The sequence below is a fragment of the Neolamprologus multifasciatus genome, chromosome 6, assembly GCF_963576455.1.
Source record: "Neolamprologus multifasciatus chromosome 6, fNeoMul1.2, whole genome shotgun sequence".
Taxonomy (NCBI): Eukaryota; Metazoa; Chordata; class Actinopteri; order Cichliformes; family Cichlidae; genus Neolamprologus; species Neolamprologus multifasciatus.
The window spans coordinates 19,160,385-19,175,676 of record NC_140444.1 but is presented as its reverse complement, the minus strand read 5'-3'; the positions used below and the strand labels follow the sequence as shown (position 1 = coordinate 19,175,676).

At 40.9% G+C, this 15,292-nt stretch overlaps 2 protein-coding genes across 3 annotated transcripts; both read right to left on the bottom strand.

Moving 5' to 3' along the window:
• Positions 1-3,099: 3,099 nt before the first annotated feature.
• Positions 3,100-4,285, bottom strand: LOC146516855 (uncharacterized). The gene is made up of 4 exons (XM_085163071.1): positions 4,099-4,285; positions 3,900-3,971; positions 3,726-3,778; positions 3,100-3,589 (listed from the first exon to the last, which is right to left on the bottom strand). Exons 2-4 carry the CDS (start codon positions 3,940-3,942, stop codon positions 3,200-3,202), a joined length of 486 nt encoding a protein of 161 aa, XP_085019197.1. The 5' UTR covers positions 3,943-3,971; positions 4,099-4,285; the 3' UTR covers positions 3,100-3,199.
• A 1,271-nt stretch (positions 4,286-5,556) lies between these two features.
• melk (maternal embryonic leucine zipper kinase) lies at positions 5,557-15,292 on the bottom strand. Of its 2 annotated transcripts, XM_085163064.1 has the most exons (18): positions 15,158-15,292; positions 14,830-14,941; positions 14,640-14,725; positions 13,163-13,279; positions 12,679-12,822; positions 12,520-12,588; positions 11,881-11,973; positions 11,529-11,627; positions 11,306-11,374; positions 10,891-10,989; positions 10,159-10,245; positions 9,905-10,036; positions 9,611-9,772; positions 8,793-9,078; positions 6,984-7,077; positions 6,636-6,792; positions 6,421-6,524; positions 5,558-6,323 (listed from the first exon to the last, which is right to left on the bottom strand). In XM_085163064.1, exons 2-18 carry the CDS (start codon positions 14,906-14,908, stop codon positions 6,146-6,148), a joined length of 2,055 nt encoding a protein of 684 aa, XP_085019190.1. In that variant the 5' UTR covers positions 14,909-14,941; positions 15,158-15,292; the 3' UTR covers positions 5,558-6,145. The 2 variants fall into 2 exon arrangements, with proteins under 2 accessions (XP_085019191.1, XP_085019190.1); XM_085163065.1 differs by lacking the exon at positions 11,881-11,973 and having other exon boundaries at positions 5,557-6,323.

Here is a 15,292-nt window from a genome sequence, read left to right as displayed (position 1 = left end):
CACTCAACCTGTCACTCACAATCACTCCCTCACAGATACTACATGTAACAAATGTCAGACGTGAGAACAGTGTGTGCGTGTGGCTGGATGTTGGACCACTGACAGGCATGGAAGCAGCTTGTTGAACTAATAGCCTAACTAATGTGTCTACATTCCCTCCCTCTTTACCTCCCTCACCCCCACTTCCCTTTGCAAAACTGACATCTACGTACCGAGCAGAGAGACAAGGGAGAGTGGGAAGTAAAGAGGGAGGGGGAAAAGAGGAGAGAAGTGGGTTGACAAGCGGCAGACCCTATCGCCCTCCCGTCTGACTCTGTCTATCTCCCCGTTGCTCCCTGAGGGTTTGTCTCTGAGGATAGTGCTATGATGAATAGGCCTGTCTAAGCAAACCTAGCGGAGACCAATTAGAGAGAGTGAGAAGAAAAAGAAGAACGATAGAAACAGAAAAACAATGAGAGAAATGGAAGCAAAGGGAGAGCGGGAGACAGAGAGGGAAGAGAAGGGCAGATGCATTAAAAGGAGGTAGGAGGACTGGGGTAAAGTGGAAAGTTTAAGGCAATGCATGTTGTCTGTGAGCGTGTGTGTGCCTCAGTGAGCTGTCAGTGCTGAGGGAGACGCCGTATGAGAGGGCCCGGCCTCCTAAGTCTTAACCTCGTCTGCTACTGCAGGAGAGGCTTTGACAGCAGAGACGCACAAACAGGACTGACCCTCGCAAAAACATTTCCTCCTCCTCCTTTAGAAAAGCCTTTCAGTGCTATCCTACTTCTTCTGTGTGCTCCTCCTCCCTCCTTCATCCAACTAATTTTTCTCCAGTCGAACAAGCATATTACGTTTATTCAGATTATGTTGACATCTCTTATGTGAATAAATGCCATTATTTTATTTTTTTTAATTGGGTTTTCACTGGATTTTATCTCAGGAAACTGGCAAATATTCACACTGTGATGGTCAGAGGTGTAGTCTACATACAAGAACAGAAAAAGCTATAACAAAGCTACAAGTGCTTTCAGTGGGTCCTAATCCCGAACGCGCTGACCCGGTTGTGGGAAAGCAGGTTCAGTAAAATCTGACTTGATTAACTCTGAGTTTCTAGATCACAAATTTCTCTTCAATCAAGCTATAATACCATAATTTACCATAGAAAAGGGCAAGAAAAGAGCAGAGCCTCCAATTTATTTCAGTAGTCTGAGGAATAAAAATGACATAGTGTGCATCTCATTATTCAACAGTAATATGACAGGGACAAAATACAGGCAACAGTAACTGCAGGTTGAAGAATAAATCCAAGATAAGATAGTTTAATAATGGACGTATAAATTAATAACTGATTTTGGTCATTTGCAGGGAAAGAAATTCAAGGTGCTCCAATTTGATTCAGAATTTGGTCATAGGGGTTTTTTTCACCTGTAAAATAAGCAAAGATTACTCACTGAAAGCTTGAGAGACTGTTTGTTTTTTCAGTCCCACCTTCATAACGTCTTTTCCCATCCTCCGCCTCAGCAGCTTTTTGGCTTTTGTAGTTTCTTTGCCATGTTCCTGTCATTCATCCATTTTCTTATGCTTATCCAATTCATGGTCTTTCATTGGGTGAGACACCGGGTACAACCTGGACGCCAATCTATCGAAGGGGTAAAAAATAAACATCTATGGTCAATTTAGAACATCGGTTTTAGACAAACTGTTTTAATTTAGACTGTTTTACTTACCTGAAAGCTATCAAACTTAGCCCTTAACATACAGAAGTGTCTGTCAAACAAAAGTATTTTGGACACTATCTTAAGTCTATTTTGCAATACAGATTTAATCATTTGGATATGAACTATACTGTCTAGTATATCATTTCTGACCCCCATTTGCTCAATCATGTAATCCCCATATGAATCTGAAACATTTGTAAGTCTTAAACAAGAAACATTTCTACTTTCTATGATGTGAGCACTGAATTATGTTGGAGATTTAAACAAATAGGAAAAAGCATCAGCTTGGCCTGGGATCAAATCCAACTAACGCTTCCTCGCCTGCGTCTGCCAAGCTAATTTTCCTCCTTCAAACAAACATTTGATAAATGGCTTCCCCACTCTCTTCTTACAAAACAGGATAACTCTCCTCGTCCTCTTCCTCTCGACGATCTCTGTCGTCCTTCCCCCTACACACACGAATCTCTGAGACAATTACAAACATCCTGCTTCCCATTTATCACCAACAATTAAACGGCACGGACGCTCGCTACTTCATAAGCAGAGAGGAGAGGGCAAGGAAAGCGGGAGGAGACGAATGCGAGCGGAATGAAGTAGAGTCAACAGTGAGAAAGAGAGAGGAAGGCTGACAGCACAATTAAGGTTTTTAATTCTCTGCTTGAGTGGGCCAGTCCAGTCTTTATGCTAATTAGGATGCCACGGCCATGTAATAAATCTCTATGATCCAGCCTCATTTCCCTTCTGTCTCTCTCTGTCTCTTTCTCGCACGCTCGTACAGACAACAGCACAGAAAGTTCACCAGTTACTTTTTAAACGGCTAAACCCTTCGGCTGCAGTGTTGATCATTTTGATAAGATTGTTATTTCTGTGCAGTTTTAATGCTTCACTGTGATCAGGGAGCCACAGTTTGTCTGCACACGCTGTTTACTTGGTTGGGCAAGCATTTGCCGCCTTGGCTCAACGCCTCCACCACATGCAGTTTCTCTCCCTGTTAACTCGCTTTATTAGTGTTTTTCAGGAATGTGGTTTGCATGTCCTGCACCGCTGGACTCCGCTGCATAAACGTTACGAATGCAGAACATTTGCTCCTGTTCGTCTCGGTTCTTCTCTTATCTTCTCATCTCCATTTGACAGACACGTCTAATGATAACATCTGCAGATGGGAAGCAAACAGCACAACAATCCGCAGATAATTGGGGGCCGCGTTTAAAGACGACGAGAGAAAATGAGAGAGACCGATAAGTGGACAACTGCAGGCTCTTTGTTAAAGTAGCAAAGAGCAGATATATTTTCACCCTCATTTAGGGCACGAGGACTCACTAGTGCCCTCCTCCCTCCCCTTTTCTTTTTGCTTCCTTGTAAGGTTGTCCCAAAACCCAGTAAAAGACAGAAACACAGAATCTATGTAAAAATCAACTAAAAGTTTACTTTCATTAAATAAACAAAGATAAAAGCAATTAACTAAGGTGGATTTTTATTCACACATCATCATTTTACACAACTCAGCCTTGCTGGGCAGCTCTTTTACCAATTATTAGCCTGCTTTTGGTTTGCTGCCCTTCTACGCTCTTCTGTAGGCTTAATACTTTCTCATTGGGGGTGCCGCCGTCAGCCATCTTGTGTTGTCTGACAGCCAAAATGGCTACCGCCCCAGCCACCAGCCCGAGGTGAAGTAGGTAGAGAGAGACGTGGAGACCGGTCACCAGCAGAGAGAAGCAGACGGTGGCAACACACCAAGGCCCAGCCAGGATCAGCAGCAAGGAGTGATACAAGGAGCTGAAGACGAGAGCTGGGACGGACAGAAGGAACCTGAGCAACGTGGAGGTCATCCAGGAGTACAGAGACAGAGGCAATAAGAGGAGAGATACTGCTGCCTCACTCATTGATACTGCCTAAAAGATAGAAAAGGTGGGAGTTAAATATACACACACTATATATTTCTTTATAGCTCTTCTTCTGGTCTCTACCAACTCCAACCGCTCGTCACACGTGACTCATCACTTTCATTATTTATTTTTGTCAACCTACCTCACGAGCATTCATGTGCAAGGTGACACTAGATGTCTGAGTTTTGTGAAGCCCTGAAAAGTGAGCAACATACAGACACAACTTTACTTGGATAAGAGCAAAACACGACTGAATCAAACAAAGCTTTTAAACCTCATCGGTGATGGTTGCATTCTTTAAAAGACATCTACTTACATAGGAAGAGGAGAATGAGACTGACAGCCAGCAATAGCCTCATTTCTCCTACACAGCTTCACACTTACAATCCTGAAATCAACAAACAAAACAATGCAACAGCAACATTAAGCTACACTAGCCTTCACAAGCACTCACACATGAATCTAGGACAGTGTCTGTATGGCTTAAAAACAACAGCAAGAGTTTAATTTCTCACCCAACACTGCTCCCACTGTGTATCAGCTCACTCCTGCTTCCTTCTGTCACACCGACCTTTATTCAGCAAAGTTTTCAGCTTTACTTAAGTAATCCTCTTGTGGAAGTTATGCAACATTCCCCCTTGTTGTGCCAGTTTTCCAACAAAAGAGGAAAGAAGCATGGCCTGAACCACTCCACACTGACTTTAGGGATGTCAGCGCCACCTGTTTGAGGGGAGGGGTGATATCAAGAATACTTTCACAGCTGAAAGATCACCTAGAAGACTCTTTTCTCTGCATTTTCTGTGCATCTTTTGTCCTGTTTCCCACCCCTCACCTTCAACCAGTCACGGCAGATCGCTGCCCTTCCCTGAGCCTGGTTGTGGTTTCTTCCTCTTAAAAGGGAGTTTTTCCTTCCCACTGTCACCAAGTAACTGCACATAGGGGTTCATCTGATTGCTGGGGTTTTCTCTGTATTGTTGCAGTCTTTACCTTCCAATATAAAACACACTGAGGCAACTATAAAACTGAACTGAATTATATGAAACATCATGCTTTTGTGCCAAAACACTTAAAAAAATGACTTCAGGCCAGCAGGAGGTATTTACCGTCACTGGAATGTCATAGTATGATGTGACACTCTCCAACTCCAACCTTCACCCCTGTCTTTAAATGATCGTCCCACCCCCTACCCTCGCACTCCATTAAGGTTAAACCCCTCCTGTTATTATCAGCTCACCCCACCATTACCCTTCTCCTCCCCACTGAGACACCAAGGAGAACCTGCTACAAATAAACGCTGATCAGCTGTAATGTTGACATGATTAAGTGACATTTTGTCAGAGAAGGGGGAGAGGGAGGTTTACTCAAAGGGCCGAAGCGCACTAATAGTCTTAATGTTACCATTTAATGTCTTTCACCAGGGTTTGTTTATTTAGTCTGTTCAAAATTGCAGGTAATGTTCATCATGACTTCAGCCTTTCACTTAGTACTAACAATCATGCTCTCACAGGCATTCCTGCCATAAAAATGATAAAAATCATGATACACCAGTTCAAGTTTTTTTATTATGTTGACCCAGTGAGGGGTGGGGAGTATGTTTCTACACCATGTTTTATCTGTGTACTGTACAATGATTACTAATGCTTAAAAAATACTGGAAACTATTTTTTTTGTTTTTGCAGCTTGTAATAAATGTCGGTTAAAACCACAAGTCTGTTCGCCAGTAGTCTTAAACTCAAAAGTATATGAGGTGAGAAACATTACAGACATATGACACCTTTCACTGCTCATTTCATTTACGGTAGATATTTAGAAAAACTCGCTAAGATAAACTATCACCATCAATCTTTCTACCGAAGTGAAGTGAAGCCTAGAGGACGAACAGAAGGCTGATGACAAGAGTGTAAAACACACCACTGCTCCATCAACTGGTGAATGAATAAACATTTGAAGTTAAGTAGCTGAATTCATCTCAATCATCTGTCTTCATGAATGCGAAAATCATTTATTTTTGCTGCTTTTGCATTTTCAGAAAAAACATACAGACACCATGTGACACAGAAACCAAGACAGAAAAAGGGACATTTAATATAACCACATTAAAACATGATGAAAGCTGTAAACATGTGTACAGAGAATTAGTCATTCTTTACACTTCATCCTATTCATAAAAATTTTGAAGAAAACATAAATATGTTAATAAGAAGCTGGAAGGTATAGTGTAAGAAGTCCTGTTTCATCTCAGACACACACACCTCAACTCACTTTACATCAATTACATAAAACTTACTCATTATGAAAATGGAAATTAAAAATTAAAAATAAAACAAGACGCACTGTACAGACAGGATCCTGAAACGTAATGCTCATAAATTTAATGTAACGTGTATTTTGGGAATTCCGGACTAGCCTACGGACAATATTCCAAACAACAATGAAGGACTGATCATTGTCCATGTATCTGCATCACTCATTGGTTAGTCAGTGGTATTTCTTCAGCAAAGAAAGCCAGTGCGAATTGACTTAGGACTAGTAGATACTGGTAAGAAAGTGCTTTTTTTCCCTTCAAATACTGGATGTGGAGAGAATGTCCTCCACCAGATGCTTGTATACCCAAGCGTCTCCCTTCAGCCTCTGGCGGCGGACCCCGACAACTTCGGGCCTTTGCAGCAAGCACACCTCCAGTTCAAACGCCATCGTCACCTTCCCGAAGTCACCCCAGGTTTGACATTTCAGAGTATACCTGGAGGAAAGGCAATGGGAACAATGTGGAAACATTAAAATTTGGTCCAAGAGTGAGCAAACCAGTCAGAAGACAGGGAGGTAACGTGAATTCTTACCCTTTCTGTGTGAAGTCGATGTTTTTCTCCGGCAGGATGGAGAGGATCTGGTTAAGCACCTGGTCTGGATTGGTCTGACTGGTCAGAGTCACGTTGTACTGTGCCTGGTGGAAAACACAGCCAAGCCACTGATCATTTTGCTGTAAATTAATTGTCTTTGAATTTTTATTTTACTGATGATGGATCTGCTTTGGGGGTTTTTGGCTTTCTATTACCTTAATCTTACGTGGACCATCCCGCAGAGCTCGTCGCTTGTTTGGCGTGAGCATGGTTATCACCTTATCCAGACCTCTCTCCAGGGAACCAAACATCTTTCCCCCTCGTTTCTTCTTCCCACTGTCTCCTGTGACAGCCAAGTCCAGTGACCTGGACCTTAAGAGCACAGAGGAAAGAAAAAAAAAAGAGCCTCACTTTACCTCAGGAATCCTGAACTGCCCTTCCCATCGGCTTACATGTTACTGGTTTCAAGGACTCAAGAACACATTTATGACCCATTCTTATGACTAAAAGTAAAGAATAAATTCTGTTGAAGGAAAAGCACAATTTAGGGAACCTTTACTCACCTCCGCTCTGGGCTGAAGGCTATGATTTCTACATTTGCAGGATCCTTGTTCCCTGCTGCTCTCTTCTTGTGTTCTTTGGATGAGCCGTCTCCACCTACCAGAAAAAAGTGCATTAAGAAAGTTGAAAACGTACTACCTTGCAAACACAGAACTTCTATACATATTGGTGGATCTGACTGAGAAAGCAACAAACACTGAATGCTCATTTGGTTGGCTAGCCTAAAGAATACTTGCTTTTATTTGTGTCACTAAGCACAATAAAGACCACAGTTCATGTTTTATTCAGTATGCCTTATCGATTATCGATTTAGGCCATAAACTCATCAGGACTGTCTTCAGTGCCTGCTGAAGTCATACATCAAGTGAGCACTAGGATTGTTTCACCATAGATTTTACACAGACGTTGTTTTATAACCAGTCACCACCCTGTGATGGCCCTGAGAAGGAATCCAGGTTTAATCCAATTTAACAAGCAGCAGAATTTTATAGCAAAAATAATTTAACTATAAATATGTGAGTATTTCATTAACCAATAAGGAAAAATCAAATCCAATGAAAAATGATAACTCATGTGAAATTCAGTGTCAAATAAACCCCTCTTATAATACATTTTTGGCTATGACTGTTTTGGTTGTTAGGGATATAACCGTGAAGCTCCTGAGAAGTATAGTCAGTTTGGGGTTTGAATGTTTCACTCACTGTCACTCAGGAATTCTAGTTTAAATCAAGAGCTGATCAAAGACAACAAAAAATAAAGCTAACACAACATGGATAAAGGTTTGTTTTTTACCAACCCCAAGGTCACTCAACAGGGAGAAGTGTTTGGAATGAGAATAAATTTGAAAACGCTTAGGTAACAGCCCTGTGCTCTTATGCATCGAACTGGCTGGCTTTGACACTGGAGTTGTGAACACAAAGGAATAACGATTTTGACACACACGCACACACAAGAGAGCTAGGCTTTAGTGGTAAGAGAACACATGTCACTACAGCCCACGTGGGACAGTGAGCAAAGGAAAGAGACAGCTACACCTGTCACAGCACACGCCTAGGGACAGACACGCATAGACCACTCTGTGTGTGTGTGTGTGTGTGAGTCTGAGAGAGAGATATGAGGACAAGTAAGTCACAGGTAGCACGTTGGCACTTTGCTGTAGTTTGCAGAGCAGGAGGCTGTAAAGAGAGCGGGTCTGAGCCGTATTCCGAGGATTCAACATCAACTAGGTCAGCTGCAGCGAGCTGGTGGCTGAATTTATAGAGGCATCTAATGAGGCTGGACATGTGAGCAGCCAAGTCGCTATGACAAATAATTAAGACTTTAATGATTCTCCGTTCATATTAGTGTCCTTCATTCACAGATAAGTGAATAGAATTAGCTGCTTCTTGATAATAACCTCACCTTTGAGTTGACAGTGATAAGTGTGTGTGTCCATTTTCAGTGGCAAAATGACAGCTAAATCATAGAAATATGAGTGGCTTTGGGATAAAAACAGACCCAATAAATGAGTTTATTACCAGAATACAATTTACTTGCAAATGTTTGGCATGTGGTTGTGGCACTTGTGATTATGAGAGCTGTATAAGACCAAGCGAGGGACGGATAAATGAAGGGGGGGCAGGGGGTGAGTGGAGGAGAGGGGCAGCTGGTTAATGCGAATCTGATCTAATAGGCACTGCACTTCAAACCCTTGTTGAAAACAACAATTACAGTACAAATAAACTGTAAGATGCCCAGAGCTCTGTACTGTCTGTACTCAATTTTCTGTCTTTGGTTGAGTGACCAAGAATCTATTAAGAAATGATTCTTACCTTTAGGTGTGGCCACACTGGGTTTGGGGCTGTTGATATTAGCATTTTGATTGGGTGTGGTCAACACATTCTTATTGAGGCGTGCATTCTTCTTACTGGATACAGGCGTTCGAGGTGGAGGCAAGGCAAAAATGTCAACGTCTCTGTCTTGGACATCATTATTCTCCTTGTTCTCACTGGCCTGTTCTCGGTTCCTCTCTCTATGGCAGCGAGGTGTCGCTTTTCGCGCCCTCTCTGGGGTTGGGCTTGAAGGATGTCCTTTTTCCACCGATGGCGATACCAACCTCTTTAAAAATACCAAAAGACAAATGTGGTGTCTCAGAAAAAAGCTGCATTTGGGATTTATCTGAACTGCATTTCAGATAGCCAGAAAGCACCCAAAACCTCATCCCCCTGCTTCTTTTAGGTATCAGCTGGAGAATTTCTTATTCATTCAGTATCTGTAACTTCCCGTTCAGACTGTACTTTCAGACATACGGCAGTAAGAGAGAAATCAGGGATTGGTCGCTCTCTGCTTTGGATTTATTAGGTGGTTATTTGGAATACTTTTCTATGTTTACCACCCTGGCAAGAAAAGTGGGTGTCCTTTCAATTTTTAAACATTTAAACATCTGCCTCCCCTTCCCCACAATGGCTGGTTTGTCACTCTGCCTTAAAGCGTGGCCATTTGGAACGACTAAACGCATCCAGCTTCTGACGTGGTTGGACAGCGTGTCTAAAGAGACGGCTTTCAATCCGAGTTTACCTTTTTCTTCAGTCTACTCATTTGGACACATGAAAGAAAAGAGATATCTATACTTATAGCAACTTCCACATACCGTGTCTTTTTTTGTGATTCCATCTGGCTGACCTCTGACCCTCTGGGGTGTGTGCTGTGGAACTGAAACCCAGGGGCAATCATCGATGTAGTCTGAGCAAATGTCCAAGGAATCCACAATCAAAGCGTCTTCATCCTCACTGAAGTGCAGAGCTTTTCTGGTCTAACAGAGATAGAATAAAAAAATAAAATAAAATAAAATCCATAACAGCACAATGTATCAGTGCTAGTAAATCCAGCTGTAAGCAGCTTTAAAAGAGCAGAGCATCATGGAAGCTCTGGTCCTAAATCTGACCTGTAGTCCCTGATGCAGAGGCGAGCAGGAGTCCTCACAGACAGCTGGCTCAGGGCGCAGGCGGACAGGCTTTCCCCTCTGCTTCTTAGACAGCAGCAGCAAGTAAGTGGCTGTGATGTGGTCATATCGCCACTGCGGGAGATAATTTAAGATGTATTTAAGTAGATGTCTAACAGAAATTAAGTACAAGTTCTAGTATAATATGATAAATACAACATAATGATGCTGAAATATGCATATATACAGACACACACCTCCTTCACCAGCGCTGTGGTGCTCTGTCTTGATCGCTTCATGTTTACTGCCATCTCAGTGATACAGTCTTCATCTATGTAGCCAAGCTACAAAAGACAAAACAAAGATAAAACTGTGAACACACAAAGCCCCAAACAGACAAATTTTATTGTCATCACCAAGGAGGTTTTTCATTGATTCAGTTTGTTTGTTTGAAGGATTATTCAAAACAGCTGAAGAAGGTTTTGCATCAAAAATGTGTTCACAGAGGTTCAGGCTTGGCCTAATTTAGTACCAATTAACTTTTGGAGTTTCTCTGGATCCGAGACTTTTGTTTTGAAGGATTCTTCAGGATTGCAGCAGAGGGCAAAACTGGTCATTTCCTCACACATCCATATCACAGTCCTATCTTCACACATGCATATCACATAAAAATAAGAAAACTTGGAAGACAAAATCTCAAGAATATATCACAAACTAATCTGGTTCCACATCATGTAGTGTGGAATTTTCAGCCTTGGTGGAGATGTGCATTTGCAGAATGTTCTTGTTTAATACACTAATCCCGATGAAAAAAGAAAATGATGTTAAGGACTATGGTAATGTCACAGAACAATGACTTGTATGCTGACTGGACAATCTAAAAGAAGGGGAAAAGCCTGAAAAAGGCTGTAAAAGCGATGTCACAGCAAACGCTACCATTTGCAATTATGAGTTTTCTTATGTAGTTTTTTTTGTGTGTCTGTCCATACCGGCTGCCTGCTGTACCACTCCACAGGGCTGTTGTAGTCTTTCGTCACCCAGGGATGGTCCAGCAGCTGTCTGACAGTCAGACGCCGCTTTGGGTCCACCTGCAGGACACATGCAGAAACTACAACTCAACCTGCACAAAACTACATAGTCCACAATCTGTAGCAGAAACAGATTTGCCTTCAAATCTTGGAAAATGCTTTTAGGTTTACTGAGAGTAAGAGGTGTTCTGTTATAATAAATTTATGTGGCAAATGCATAACTGCATCTTACTGTAATTCAACCAAAAAAGAAGATTTGCTCCTCAGTTTTAATGAAAAAGAATCAAGTTTTCTAGAGAACAGTAAACAAATGATACATATCACAGGTTGAGAAGGTGACAGGTATACAAAGACAAGTGCAAGTAAACTGACTGACCTGTAACATTTGGTTGAGGAGGAGGATACTACCTGGAGAGAGCCACTTTGGGTTATCATATGTACCCCTCTGATAATAAAGAAGACATCAAGAAACCGATTAAAAAAAAATAATAATAATGATAAGACAACAGCTTGCTGTGAGTTTCCTTGAATGCCCACAAAAATTGAGGAGCAGCACCCGGAACTTAAGGGAAAGGTTTTAAAAATAAGAGTGCTCTTACTGTAATCTTCCTGTAGAGGATCATGCAGTTGTCATCATCAAAGGGCAGGTGTCCACAGAGCAGAGCGAACAGCAGCACTCCCATACTCCATACATCAGCCTGGGAGGAGGGGGTTACACACCACACAGCGGCATTTCAGCTTCATGCGTTACAGATAACATTTCACAGCTCAGTTGCACTGAATTGCACGCCAGCGAATGTGATCACAACACCATAAAAAACCCGAACCGTGGAACAGGCAGGTAATCATAAATCTTGGTGAAAGCCAAATGCAAATTCTGTGACTTCAGAAATTTTTGAATTAAAACCCCAGCGTTTCTAAAAGTTGTATTTACCAAAGAACATGTCATACCTCTGATCCAATATACGCTTTTCCCTGGATAAGTTCAGGAGCAGCGTAAGCAGGGCTCCCACAGCAGGTCATCAGCTCATAGCCCAACCCTCCCTACAAGAGGCCACCACATGATATTTAGGTCATGATTATACACAGCATCGAGTACAGCATTCATACACATGTCTAAGTTTTAGTTATGATGTGCTTTTATGATTATTTTATTCCCCATGCTTCTGAAAAATAAAATGGATGTTTGTCTGAGATTTTTTTTCCTCATTGCAACATCCATAAGTATTAGGATACACTAAAGCCTTACCCATAACTAACTACTACATGTTCCAAAGTAGCTAAAAAAAAAAAAATACAAACTCACAAACAACCTTTCAGAAAGATATTTAGGACCCTGGGTGGTTTTTCTGTGTTCAATATGATGGGAAAAAAGATATGCCTGGTAATCAAATTTTACATAAGTGCTGCTTTGTCTCATGCCGTGCACCAGTGTAGTGTGTTATGCATGGAACTAGTTTGTACAATAGACTGAGGAGTACCTTGGTAAACAGCAGAACTAATGCAAATGCCTTAAGAAAGTTTTTCCCTCGCCCTGATGCTAAATATTTATAATACACACAAAGAGGGAAAAGGAATTTGGTAATATACCTTAGGTTTGGCACACAAGCCAAAGTCTATAAGCTTCAAGTTGTGGTCTCCATCAATCAATAAGTTTTCCTAGAGTTCAAAGAGAAAAACTTTTAGATTCATATTACAGCCACAACTGATCTATGACACTGTGGCTGTTTTTGTTTGTTTTTTTTTTACCGGTTTTAGGTCTCTGTGTGCGTATCCTTGGCTGTGGACATACGCCATTGCAGACACAATTTGCCTAAAAAAGACCCGGGTTTCCTCCTCAGACAGGCGGTCCTTAGCTATGATGTAGTCAAAGAGCTCCCCACCAGGGCAGTACTGAAAGTAAAATGAAAGATTGAGGGAAAGAAGAAAAAAGAATTCAGGATTTTTCTGGTTCAAAGCAGATTTTGGGGATAATTATCTCAACTAGCCCACATATAGTTGCATCAAAAAAAGACTCTGTTGCCTTACCGAAAAGAAATTTGTGGCTTTTCATGTTATTTTAGGTCATTTGATAAGCATAAAAGTCAATATCACTTAAAATAAGTTGATAATGATAACATAGTTTTATTTATCATTATTATTATTAAAATTAAATCCTGGGGGAGAGGAGAACCCCAGAAATTAATCTTAAGCTTATATTCACTCTCACATAACGCATTGCTTATGCCCTTACCTCCAACACCATAAATATCTGGGTGGAGGTCTCTATGACCTGATACAGTCGACAGATATGTTGGTGACTCAGGTTCTTCATGGCTTCGATCTCCACCTTCACACGGGGTAGGTCATCCTAGGTGAGACACAAGGATTTCTTGTAAATTATTTATACATACAAATACTGTGTTTACTGCACTGTACACTTTCTTTCTTTTTTAAAAAACATTATCCTTTGTTTGTTCTGCCTATTTGAAGACGAGCAAGAGCCGCGAATTGTGCTGAAGCAAAATACTGAGTTATTTCAGAAGAACCACTCCCATACTAATGTTTTCTGAAACCTCTTGTTCTAGACAAGGTCCAGTTTGCAGAGGAAAATGGGGTGTTAGAAAAGCTTCAGCATTACTTGGAAGGTAACAGGACAAATGCCAGGGCGTGACTTTTCCTCCCCCAGATTAAAGGCTCAACTCAGGGCGAGGTCATCTTACTCTTATTGTAAACAAATGAATGCTTGAGCAAACATAACAGTTGAAGGCCGCCATCATTAGTCGGCCAAAAAGATTTGAATTGCAGTTCCAGCACATAGGTATTGAAAAGTGCCAAATGTCAGTTGTTGATTTTTATAAATGATGTGTCATGATTAATTGACCTGCATGCACCTAAACCAAAAGACCAGTGAAACTGAGTTAACAGTTACAGTAATTTAGGAACAAAATTTAATAACAAATTGAATTCTGTTAGAAACAAATTTATTTTACTGCTTGGTGCATTTGGAAATCACCAGTTTGTTGTCAGACAAACATGAAACAAATTTTATTGGCTGAACAGCTGTTATTGCTGATAAATGGACAACAAATGCAGCCAATAACTTTCTGATCTGTGTTCTAGTGGCTGAAATTGCATTAGTGTAAACTCTGAATTTAAGATAATCAGAATACTTTATTAATGCTAAGGACATTATGTGGTTAGTGTTGCTCCAAGACAACAAGAAGAGTAACATACTGAACTAAATTAAATATCTGATATATTATCAAAGTTACAAAATAAAGCCAAGAGCTCCAATATATACAAATAGCTCAATCTCCAGAACATTACAGAAATTACATATGATTGACATTTTACTCTAAAACTATTTTTGTAGAGAATGTGGAAAAGGGTGTAACTATGGCAGTGTGTACTGTGCATTAGATGGAGGAGTTTTACAGGCAGGAATGATTCCCTCTGTAGTTCATAGCAGTTTTAATAGCAGTTTAACTGGTACATATTTGTAAATATTTAATCTTTTATTTCACTGCTTGTCACTCTGTTTCACTATCAGATCTAAATAAAGACTGAACTAAACTCTTACAAGTATAGACTAATGGCACCAACATACAACTAGGCTGCCTCACTTTTGAATGCAACAACTTGTGATAATTGTTTCTAACATTTTATACTCTGAGCTATATTTTTGTGTTTGACTGCCCTATTTTTCTATTGCCGGTTTCATTTCTTACCCCAAGATCCTTTTTATTCATGATTTTAATGGCAACCTTCTCTCCTGTCAAGATGTGTCGACCCAGCTTGACTTTAGCGAAACCTCCTGGGGGAAAACAGAAAGAAAGGAAAAACACACACAGGGTTCAGAGAGGATACGATACAGATAGTAATTGTTTTCTTAAATGCATTAATTAACCCTTGCATTACCTGAGCCGATAGTCTCATAAACCTCATAATATCTTTGGAGGTCGTCCGCTCCGCGATGCTCCGTCCTTTCTATTGGCATCTTCCCTGCTCCGGCGCACGATGGTAAACTTTCCTGGAGAGGAAAATGCTTAATATTGGCAACAGACACGAAAAAAACTATTCTAAGTTTGGCACTCACTGGTTATCAGTTTGTGACCGTTCAGCTAGCTTAACGTCAATTACTGCATAACTGTAGCCAACATAAATCATTAATACCGCTTGCAGTTGGTAAAAGTAACTACAATAAACTTTAACTGAGCCAAAACAGTACTCGATATTCTGCATTTACCTGAACGAAAACAGAGGAAGACGGCAGCGTCAGTTAACCACACGGTAAAACTCTCCGGCAGACCGATGTTTTGTTACAGAAGTTTGAATTTCGCACGTTGACGTGACTACATTTCCTGCTTCCGGTTTGCGCTTC

Bases quoted from the DNA above. Each gene is read 5' to 3' on its own strand.
- melk (XM_085163064.1), bottom strand. From the start codon at position 14,908: ATGCCAATAGAAAGGACGGAGCATCGCGGAGCGGACGACCTCCAAAGA. The intron at 12,589-12,678 runs GTAAAAAAAAAA...TTTGAACTCTAG, and splicing joins CACACAGAGACCTAAAACCG to GAAAACTTATTGATTGATGG. The intron at 11,974-12,519 runs GTATATTACCAA...GGCCTCTTGTAG, and splicing joins GCTTGTGTGCCAAACCTAAG to GGAGGGTTGGGCTATGAGCT.
- LOC146516855 (XM_085163071.1), bottom strand. From the start codon at position 3,942: ATGAGGCTATTGCTGGCTGTCAGTCTCATTCTCCTCTTCCTAT. The intron at 3,779-3,899 runs GTAAGTAGATGT...CTCACTTTTCAG, and splicing joins TCTCATTCTCCTCTTCCTAT to GGCTTCACAAAACTCAGACA. The intron at 3,590-3,725 runs GTAGGTTGACAA...TCTATCTTTTAG, and splicing joins TGCACATGAATGCTCGTGAG to GCAGTATCAATGAGTGAGGC.